The 11,152-nt window shown below is 38.2% G+C and overlaps 1 protein-coding gene and 1 long non-coding RNA gene across 2 annotated transcripts; one reads left to right on the top strand and one right to left on the bottom strand.

The window, feature by feature from the left end:
* The first annotated feature begins 3,805 nt into the window (after positions 1–3,805).
* Positions 3,806–6,138, top strand: LOC137098107 (uncharacterized). The gene is made up of 3 exons (XR_010910563.1): positions 3,806–3,921; positions 4,195–4,523; positions 4,946–6,138. It is a non-coding gene; the product is annotated as an uncharacterized lncRNA (long non-coding RNA).
* Positions 6,139–7,426: 1,288 nt separating this feature from the next.
* LOC137098106 (protein DVR-1) lies at positions 7,427–10,010 on the bottom strand. Its single transcript, XM_067473943.1, has 2 exons — positions 9,528–10,010; positions 7,427–8,943 (listed from the first exon to the last, which is right to left on the bottom strand). The coding sequence occupies exons 1-2, from the start codon at positions 9,871–9,873 to the stop codon at positions 8,156–8,158; spliced, it is 1,134 nt and encodes a 377-aa protein (XP_067330044.1). The 5' UTR covers positions 9,874–10,010; the 3' UTR covers positions 7,427–8,155.
* Between the last annotated feature and the right edge of the window lie 1,142 nt (positions 10,011–11,152).

Below are 11,152 nucleotides of genomic sequence, written 5' to 3'. Positions count from 1 at the left end.
CCGGCTGGAGATGGTGAAATAAGTGAAACAAAACAGCAAAGAGTTGACTTAACTAAACTGTCAACTTTCTATTCATGTTTTTGGCCACCAGGAGTAAAGGGGGGCTCACAGAATCACTACGTGGCAGATTATCAAGTATCAGTGCTTAACATTATACTAAGCATAACAATGCTAATTAAATAGATCAATGTGTTATTTTACAGCAACTACTCTCTGATGGCTCTTTGATGTTTTGTGCTGGATATTAAACATTTAAGCACGTTTGCAGAAAAATACTGAATACAATTTTTACTCTAGGATTTGTGAGAGTAGAGAGATTTGGTCACAAGTGAACAGGCCTTCACAACAGCAACAGAAACCTTGATGAAATTATTCTAAACATGACACATCAAAATATCGGCTGCAAAAAAAAGAAATGAAGACTTACAAACAGCTGCGTAACAGCAATAAATCAGTTATGCATCTCTGTTATGAGGTACCAACAGTGACTGGTGATACACAATTTCCCCGGGATGATCAACTGTTATCCAGTAATATTTTTTATGCCCAACTAAACAAGTTACTTATCTTGGGATAAAGATGTATGCTTTTATTTTGAAACCAAACTCGTCAGATTTCCTCCATCTTCCGGACTGTCTTTGGCTGACTTGACACAGGCTCTCGGTGATATTCTGCTTGCTCACGTCGCTGCGCGGGGGTGTACAGGAGGCGCTCCGCACATCTGGACTGCGGAACAACCGCAAAATATCACTTTTTGAGATTGCACTAGTCTGTGCTTGTCTTTTTTATAATAATAGCCTATATTAATATTATTAATAATAATGATAATGCAACAACTAATAATAATGATTATTATAATAATAAAGGCATATTTTTATTGTTCCTCTTCCTTCCCTTCATAAAGGCATTTTTATGATTGCCTCCTTTTTTAACCCTAATTTGGGTTATATCATTTATATATACCTAAATCGCCTCACCTTATTCTTTGTCTTCTTTTGTTCTTTTATGTCTTACTTTATTGTTGTTTTGCTTTTTCAAATGCATTTTATTGTCACTGTAAACCACTTTGAGCTGTCTTGTGCCTGAAATGTGCTATATAAATAATCTCATCTTGCCTGTTGTCTTTTGACCTAAATGTTCATGACATAAATTCTTGGCCCAGAAAACTAGCAGTGTCTGCCTCTTGTATGTGCTTCCCTGCTGACTGAGGACACTCACAACCCTGTGTCCCCTCCTTTCCTGCTCTATAAATAAGGTAAAAGGGCTGCACCGTCTTCTTGGAGATGTACTCCTGTGGAGTTAAATGAGCTTTTACGTGAAAGAGGCAGAACAGGAGGCATTATTTTTGTTGTGTATAGCCCTCTCAACAGTCAGATATATGAGAAATGCATTAATCCAGCGAAAAAGACCTCTGCTTGCCCATTCTTGTTTCTAGCTTGCTGTGATACTTTTATTTTCACAGTTACAGCAGCAACAGCAGACTTGTGAGCCTGAAAAACAGCTGCACACTCAACACCAAGAGGCCTGGGAGTCTTATTCATGATTGTGCATCTGGTTGAATAATAACAAATCACATGCATAAGAAACATAACACCTCTCAAGCATTTGTTTTGCTGCAAGGCCAAAAACCCCACCTACAATCATTGTCTCTTATTCTGTTTTCACAGACACCGAAGGGAGTGTGGAGCTGCTTCACCTGCCATTCAGGAGAGTGTAATTTGGTTGTAAAGTAACCATGGTAACTTGGAAAGAGAAGTGACTCCAGGGCAGGTGGAGGGAAGGAGTCCATGAGCTGGATTATTCTGTTATTGCTGAATAAGCCTGCAGGGGGGAAATCCTTGGGCTCAAGCGTGTTTGTAATGGCCTGTTACACTGAGGGAAAGCACATGTACATGTTGTGGAGTTTTCTGTATCCAGCTGTCCAGGTATATTAGTAATGTTTACCCAATGCAAAGGGTGAAGAGGGAAAGTTTAAGTTTACTTAATCAGTCAACCCAAAAAGTCCCCCATGTTTTTTTTTTCTTTTTCGACACCTTTAATCCACAATGTTTAGCCACATTTGCCTTTACTAATGTTATTTGTGGTGAATAGAGAGGTGTTAATTAATGACTATAAATGCCCAAATCTGTGTTTGTTGGCTAATCTACCATTTTATAGCTGTTGTTTGTTTGTTTGTTAATAAACCCCAATGCCTGCTTTACTCCAGCATTTCTGTGTCTCCAAGATTAGTTAACATTGTCTTCTGTCCAGTGATAACACATAAACATAAAAAACCCTCATAATAATTACATTCCAAGTAAATGAAACATATAATATCATCTACCTTTTTTGGTGAGGATCCAGTCAAACCCTAAATTCAACTTTTTTTAATGAATTCCATAATAATGGTATTAATTATTATCAAAAACAAAAAAGAAAAATAAATAAATAAATGACTTTCTATTAAATAGCGCCCCCTTCAACCCTGACTCAGCATTTTCAATATTTACTATTGTGAACTGCCTTTGTTCATTTTAACTGATTAATTTTAATACACTGACCTAAAATCTGAACATCTCAAAATCTCCAGGAGGTCGTCAAGGGGGTTGTGAAATTTAAAAACCTCCAACACCAAACGTAGAGGAAGTGTTTTTTCACAAAAAAAGCACAAGATAGAGGCAGTAGGGATCTCAACGATGACATGCCTTATTTTAACATATTCATGCAACAATTACATGTTGCATGAATATGATGAATGTGATGTCTTTATGTTTTGCCACATTTAATGTGGAGCCTACAATAAGCCGTGTTTATTGGTTGACGGTGTAAATATTAAGCTGCAGCACTTTTATTGTCTGTAGTACAAATGTACATCAACATGTAGTACATGTTGCGTGAGTTATTTTAGATAACTCAGAAGAAGCAAAACTTTCAACTATTTTTAAGCAGTTTGTCTTTAATTCAGCTTATTTTGTAATTTTTTCCAGCATTGCGTGCAAATCCTTTCAGCAGTGAAGCATTCACAGTGCATTTTCTTTTTGTAAATGCTTTTTCTAGTTTATTACTGAGTTAAGGTAAAGTGGACTCACCAATGGACGTTGTCTATAAAACTATATTAACACAAACAAATGGTGTGAACAGAGCTGAAACTGTTTCTCAAATAGCTTGACACCTTACATGTGTGAGGTTTTAAAGCAGCAGTGACAAAACACTCAGATACCAATGGTTTAAATCATCAACACCTGCATAAATGTCACAGAGGAATCATTTTGCAGAGCTAATGCAACATGATGGCTTGGGGTGTTTTGCATATGGGGAATGGAACTCACCAGGGGGAGGTAGAGGTCCAGTTGAACTGGATCACCATCAAGATTAGTGAGTATGTTGTTTGTAGCATTTTAACTCTGATACTACAACAATGCCATGACTTTAACATAAGAAACATGAACATAAAGAACATAACATAAAGATGTATCTGTGTGTGTCTGTGTGTGTGTGTGTAATTATTATCCAGCTCTTCTCTCTTAGTTTTTATCCTTTCATATCATTGTCTTTCATACAAAACACTGTTAAAAAATAACTTTAAACCAAGCAACTACCACTACCACTGCTACTACTAATGCTGCTGCGTCTATTATTTTATTATAACTAGTGTCAAGCTAAAATTAAAACATTGTTACGTGTAGGTTGAAATCTTATCTACCGAGACATAAGGTTCCTATATATATATATATATATATAACAAAAATTAGCTTCTGTCAGCAGCTGTCCATTTTCAAAATAGCTCTAACCGGAACTCTTCTAGTTTCAGCAGTTTCGTTGACCAGTTCCATGATTTCAGTAAAACGGAACTTCACAGTTGCAAAAGTGAGGTGCTAAAGGGAAACTGCATGACTTTACTCATTATACAGACCTTGAGCCACAAGGTTGGAGGTTTGTTTGGTAAGATGGCAGTTTTTATTGAACCACATTTTCACAGCAAATTTTTTGTCTTAGTTTCCATTGCACTTTAAATTTCACTGAAAATCTTTAGACTCTAAATCTCTAGACTGTTTTATTATTATTATTATTGTCATTGTCATTGTCATTGTCATTGTCATTGTCATTGTCATTGTTATTGTTATTGTTATTGGTGTTAGTGTTATTTTCTATCAGGTGCAGTGGTCTCAGTAATGCCACACAGTCACTTGTTTAATTTCTCAAATTTACTTTCAGACCATGAAAGCCAATGCAACTTGTGACAGAAATGGCACCAACACATGCGGCCCCGGCTCCTCTACAGGTCTGGCGGTTGGGCTGCCACTCTTCTTTCTGGTCCTTGTGATAGCCTGTGTGATTGTGTACAGATACCACAGAAAAATTAGGGATATGATACAGTTTAGACAACAAAGAAGGCACAAGAAGGAGGACTATTCTGAAACAACACAAGGTGGTGCACACCAATATAGCACTATGCACAGAGAAGAGTCAGTAGCACAGACCCCTATCTATGAAAATGTGACTCGGACTACTGGCTACGACAGGCCTGCAGTAATCCAGAGCAGGTAAGTCATAGTTATTTGTCATAGTTATTATTTTAATCTATTTTTTTTATTAGTTAGGAGAAAATATTTTAGTCCAAAATGTAATTTATGAAATTACAGCAGTGTAAAAAATAACCAGAACGGAAACTGACGAAAGAACATTATGTCCATGGTGTGAATTTCCCCATTTGCAAAATAATTTTGTAATATATCCCACAGTTTGGCCAACATGTATAGATGATGTCCTCTTCTATTATTTCATCTGATTTATAGTCCATTAATCAAATGTGCCAACTGATGACTCAGAGTTTTTCTACAGACAAAGATACAAACTGGGAAAAGGAAATCCATACAGTTTACATATTATTCGGCCTGTGTCACAATGGTTTTAGATCAGAAAAGTGCTTTCTAATAGTAACACTGTGCGTATTGTCTGTTCATAGGTCGGCTGATGCAAGTGAAGAGGATGTGTACCTGCAGTGTGATATGACGGATGATGCAATATACGGCAACGATCCAAAGTGTAACCTCGAAATCCTCCCAGACTGCCAAGAAGAGGATGTGTACATTGTGCCAGATTCATGAAAGGACACGTCTGTATTGATGTCTTTATTTTTTGCCACATTTAATGTGGAGCCTACAATCAGCCGTGGTATAAATATTAAGCTGCAGCACTTTTATTGTCTGTAGAATAAATGTACATAAACATGTAGTACATGGTTTTCTTACTGTACATCACGTGTAAAGTTGTGAATGAAGTAAGATCTATTATTTGTTTATGTTATTATGTTGTGTTAACTCTACATGAAGGTTTTGTTACTAGAATTGAACGCTATTTTGCTGTTGTTGTTTTTTTTTGTTTGATTTTGTTTACAATAGTATTGGGCAAACATTTTGATAGCAATTAACGATCCAGTGTAATCCAGTGGTCTTCAGGCTTACTTGTTCTACAGCATTATGTTTTGTACTGTAATGAATCACATCTTGACCTTTGGATAGGAGAAGTGTATGTTAAAGTCATCCATGTATTCTGCTTTCCTTGTTTTAAAACAGCAATTCTGCTTTTGGCCCTCCTTTGGTTGTATAAGAATTTCAGCAATATAGAAAATTCATATTTAAGTTTTTTATAATTTCAATCTTAAAAAAATATCTACAATTTCAAATGACTTTTTTTATCACATGAATGTGCTACACATTTGTGCACATTAAGTATATGAGTGGGTATAGCCTTTAAGTTTTTATAGAAGAGTAATAGTTCCTAAGCTGACATTTATACTTATTTATGTGAACAGCTGTCACAAGAAGCTACTGTTTACTGTAGCTACTTTGTATTTGTTTTAAAGTTTTGCAAAAATTGGTCAGCATAGCATCGTGTGTTTTGTGAGCCATGTGTTTTTCCGAGGAGACTTACAAAGTGGATGTGAAAATCTCTGACTGAGTTTGCATGGTTAACATTCAGAATTCCCACCTAACAACCGAACAGGCATCAACACAAAAGGCAGAAAAAAACACTTAAAGCTGTTCCAAAAGTTCAAGTTTACAGACCTTGCTTTTTGATTTTGTTTTTGTTTCCTGATGTTTTGAAATTTATTTTGGTAAGGCAATGCAAATATTAAAACCAGGAGATGGACAAATACTGGAGGCTAATGAGTTCAAGCTGTCTATCGTAGATTACATTGGTTATAATGGTTTGATAAATACTGTCTCTAATTTATTTCTACTTGTATACTTTGGGTGGCACTGAAAGTCAGGACCTTTCAGAATCTAAGATTGAAGACATTTCCACCTGCCCACAGTTGTGCAATAACTGAGGGTGTCATCCTTAAAACAAAGAGTAACCGGACAAAAACAAAGAAATGAAAGAGCAGTTACTGGGCACAGGTCTAAATTCACCCTAAGAAAAGTGCAATTACAGTTAGCATTTCTGTCTGCAACTCTGATTAATCACCTCTTTATTTGTCTGCCTATTTATTCAGCCCTGCAGGGTCACTAAACATGCCCCACCCTTTATTACATGGACTTTATTAATTGTAAAACAACATATGCTCACATTTAAGTGACCTTTACTCATTCATTAGGGGTGGTGGTGTCACCTCTTGAATTTATCAAAAACATTTCAGTCGATCAGGACGAGGAGGAGGAAGAGTTTCACTGCACTCGCTGAAAATCACACCGATCATGCTGCTCTTGTCTTCACTTCCTGCCTCTAACTTTTACTTTTGTAGCAACTTGTCCCCACTTCCTGTTTGAAAGTGCATTCCAGGAACTTCACACACCTGATTAGTTCTAATTGTTGTCACCTGTGCCCCGGGCTATTTAAACCCCCAGCTAGAGTCACTAACTCTTATATCCTTGTCCTTATCTGTCCCTGTTGTTCGGCCACTTCCTGATTCTGGTTTGTGGACTCTGTTCCCCAATTGGTTGGTCTGTTTCTTATTTGCATGAATGTTCTTTCTTTAGTTTCACCAGCCCTGGTTTGTGGTTTTTATTCTAGTTAATGTATTAATACTCGTTTCCGTAGTCTTTGCTTCACCATTCTGGTTCATGTTAATTTCATATTCAGATTCTTCAGTTTGCCAGCCCAGCCCTTGGTTAATCCTTTAGTTTGTATACCTATGCCTACGTTGAGTTTTTGTTAGTTTTCCCCGGTCTCTTCCTTCAAAGTTCACTTTCTTTGGTACACTCCCTCTCTTCGTTAGGCACTTGGCTTAACCCTAATACACAAACCGTGAAAAAAAATAATAGATTTTAGATCTGGCCCTTAACTTGCCACTCCAGGCCACATAGTGAATTCAACTCAAAGGTCAGTAATGGTAGTTATTGCATCCTTACATGCTGTTTCCCCTGGCACACCCTGATTTTCCTTATCTACTGTGTGTGAATGTATTTATGTGAATAAGGGACAAATGAGAAAAGGTCCTTTCTCGTGTTTATTATGAAACATTCATGTGGACATTTTTAAGCAAAACATTTTAGTATGAATAAATCACACTTGTTTGGCTGCATGTTAATGAAATGTAGGAGACAACCAATAAAACATCTACCTCATAAAACTATCCAGCATTTTAAATACTGACAGTAAAATTAAACAGGAAATAGTCATTGCATATGCTTAACATAACACAACAACAACATAACACACAAAGGACCATAAATAGAGCTTAAAATAAATATGTGTAAATGGAAAGATATAAAGGACAAAAGCAAACAGTTGATCTGTGCAGTAGTAACATTTCAAAATAAAGTATAAGTGGCTGACTGCAATTTTCTGTCCATCCATCCAAAATCTGTAATTGCTTATCCTGTGTCTGGTTATGTGGGCTGGAGCCTATCCCAGCTGTCATAGGGTGAGAGGTGGGGTCCACCCTGGACAGGTCTGCAGTCTATCTCAGGGCCAACCCGGACAAAAACATTCACACTCACAGTCACACCTACCACAATTTAAACTAACACTCGTGTCTTTGGACTGTGGAAAGAAACTGGAATACCCGGGGGAAACCCACGCAAGCACGGAGAGATCATACAAGCTCTGAAAAGAAAGAGGTTGGCAGCACTCTCTCAGTTATTCAAATAATGCAAAATTTTTAAACATCTTGTGCTAGAGCGCTCCTAGACTTTGGGGTTTAAATGGAAAACAATAATATGAATTTTTCTCAGGCACAGTGACATTTACTGACAATCAAGTCGTTGAAAGCTGTCAGCTTTAACCTTCCTTTACTGTTATAGTGCATGAGAACCATGGGTTCGTAGGCTGCTGGCACACAGCAGGGACGAGGTGTCTCTCCCTTAGTGATTTGGTGCAGCCGAGACTTCACCTGGGTGTGCATGCTAGCCGGCTTGTAGTTGTGGGGACAGGTGCCGTCACAGTAATGCATGGTGTATTCAGCTGGGGCCACCACCCAGTCCGTCCATCCAATGTCTTTGAAGGACACAGTGACAGACTTCCGGCAGCACCACCCACGTTCATCGCATTCATCTTCCTTATTGGAGCGCCGAATCCTCTGCAGAGGTTTGGGCTGCACGAGGCCTATTTCAATAGAAATGGTTGGATTTTCCATGAGGACATCTCTACCAGCTGCAACCATCCCTACATCCACAATCAGAGTCTGACCATCAGCTCTCATCCACTTTTCCACCTCAGTGCTGATGTCCATCACATCTTCAGTGCTTGAGAAATTGCCACCAATTAGCGCTTCAATGTGTGTCCATGCAGCAGTGTTTACTGGCTTCATCCCATTGACTTTGACTTTTACCTCTCGTCTTACCTCAGGCTGAATAAACACGGGTTTGTTTAAGATCTGCCTGGAAATTTTGAGTGCTGCCTGAGCTAGTGACAGCTCAGTATGGATTATTGAGATCTTTGGGAAAACAGCTTTGTACCACTGCGTCCATTGATCTGACTGTAGGTGTTCTCCCCGTTGACGCCCTTTTAGTGGCTCCACTACAACACACACACACAAACACACACACACACACAACAAAGCATAAAACCAAAAAAGCTTTATTAGAACCAAGAAGTTGGCAGCATCATGTACTGTAGTATATTCAATGTATATTTAAATAATGCTGGGATGGAACAGCTAAGAGTGCAAAAACATCCTTCAAAAATCAAATACTTCATTGGTTTGATGACAATAATAAAAACATGTCCAAAGTTAACCATTATACACAAGGCGTGCCTGTCACGCTCATGATTTCTAAAAGCTTGCAGGAATGTGTTTACTTTGTTTACAGGATTATTTAATGTTAAATTTAAACTGTTAAATTCCACAAGTCAAACATCTTTACCTGGAGCACACACGATAGGGACAGGAGTTATTTATAGTGCTCATAACCACTCCAGTTTAATAGCGTGTGTCATCACCTCCAGAGGTTAAGTCATACTGCAATATTTCTTGAACTATTTATGATATGTACCTTTGTACCATTCAGACCTGTAATAATGGCTTTTCAATTCGGTCAAGTGTAAAAAAAAGCTACTTGGGCCTGTCTTCATCTTGCATCCCTGTCAAACAGAAACCTCACCTGTAGCTGGAAAGAGAACTGTAGTCAAGGTAGACTGCCCGGTTTCTCCTATCGGAGGGGTTGAGGTTCCTCTCATTTCACTCAGTTTTTCTCTGTAGAGCTCACGAATCTTTCTCAGTTCTTCGTCTGAGGCCTTTTGGGTCGGCCTGGGCTCCCTGTCCTCGCTTAATGAGCTGAGGATAGCGTTTTTCTTGGCCTCCAGAAGCAGGGTCTTCTGGCTGTTCGTTATGTTAACATCAGGTGTGTTGTTGCGGGCCATGTGAGGCCGGCTCTCCCCTGAACTGGAAACGCAGATGAGGAGCAGCAGACTACAGGAAACAAGTTGATGTGTGTGTGAGCGGAGCATGCTGAGTCAGTCAGGTAGGTTTGGTTTGGAATGCTGCAGCTCATGAGTGGATGGTCTATGTTATGAATGAAATTCTTGACAAGCTTTTATTTAAAGAGCTTCTGTGTTGCCACACCCCTCAGGCTCTGATGGGCTCAGATAGAGCCATATGTCAGTAAGTGACAACATTTTGCTCTATTGTTTGTGTTGGCAACATGTGACCTATCAAATTACAAATCCCAAAAATTTCCACTTTTTTCTGGCCTTATAGATTTTGTTTGTCACCTCAGCGTACTACGTCTCCATGATAGTGCAGTTTTGCATGACTTAACCAAATAAATGACCGTTTGTAAAGCTCTAAGAAGAAGACAATGTTCTATTAAATTAGCTACTTCAGGGTTAATAAGAATAAGGGGCAGATTATTAATACCTTTACGGTTGTGACACTGGTCTCCACCAACCCTCCCCAATGTGCTGGGAGGTACAGACTAAAAGGAGATTTGAAGTTATTGCACTTGCCAACAAGGCACTGAGACCTAGAAAGCCCTATCTCCACATGCTGCAAACGACCCACTCACCAAAGGCAGCAAGCTACTTGAACAGTTTGACCTTGCTTCTTATAGTGACAAAGTGAAAAAATATAGTTAACAAAGACAGAAGCATCCTTCCCTCCATAATCCAGCCTAAAGAGAAAATTGGTCAAATTAAAAAACTCGGATTAAAACAAATGTGTCTACACGGTTGAAAGATTAAATCAACTTGAGTTCAGTGACAAGGTCTATGACAACTCACTTTATCTATTAGTAATCACTTCATCACATAACTAATGTAAGGGGTTTGTCAAGGATTAAACTGAGCACCCTGTAAATTTGCTGTAATGCATATGCTATGATGGTTAAAATAGACTAAAATAGAATAAAAGTAAAAGAGATTTCAACCTTTACTGTACTTGTTCATCATTGTTTGACAGGCAACAACTGTCTCTCCAACTTGATGGCAAAGTACTTTACTCAACTTTTTACGTGGCTTTCTGTGTCACTGACCCTATTCTGTGTACTTGAGGGCATTTCTAACTGACGCAATTGTTGACTGATAAATGTTTCCCTTTCAAGTATGGAAAATGAATATGAATGTGGATTTCTGGACAATTTGATCAAGAAATTATAACATTCTGCCTTTCAGCAAAGAGATAATAAAAATGTTACAGCATAAGGGCTTTTAAAAAGTAAAAGTAAATGTTTTGAAAATAAAACCGCCTGACAGGGCACTATATTTTTACAAGTAGTTATACGGTCAACAA

The sequence above is a fragment of the Channa argus genome, chromosome 14, assembly GCF_033026475.1.
Source record: "Channa argus isolate prfri chromosome 14, Channa argus male v1.0, whole genome shotgun sequence".
NCBI lineage: Eukaryota > Metazoa > Chordata > Actinopteri > Anabantiformes > Channidae > Channa > Channa argus.
Note: the sequence above shows the minus strand (reverse complement) of the source record. Positions and strands in the feature narration are given on the sequence as shown.

What these genes read in the sequence shown, in the direction of transcription:
- LOC137098106 (XM_067473943.1), bottom strand. Translation starts at nt 9,873, where the DNA reads ATGCTCCGCTCACACACACATCAACTTGTTTCCTGTAGTCTGCTGCTC. An exon ending in AGTTCTCTTTCCAGCTACAG is followed by an intron (nt 8,944 to 9,527) that starts GTGAGGTTTCTG and finishes TGTGTGTTGTAG; the next exon opens with TGGAGCCACTAAAAGGGCGT.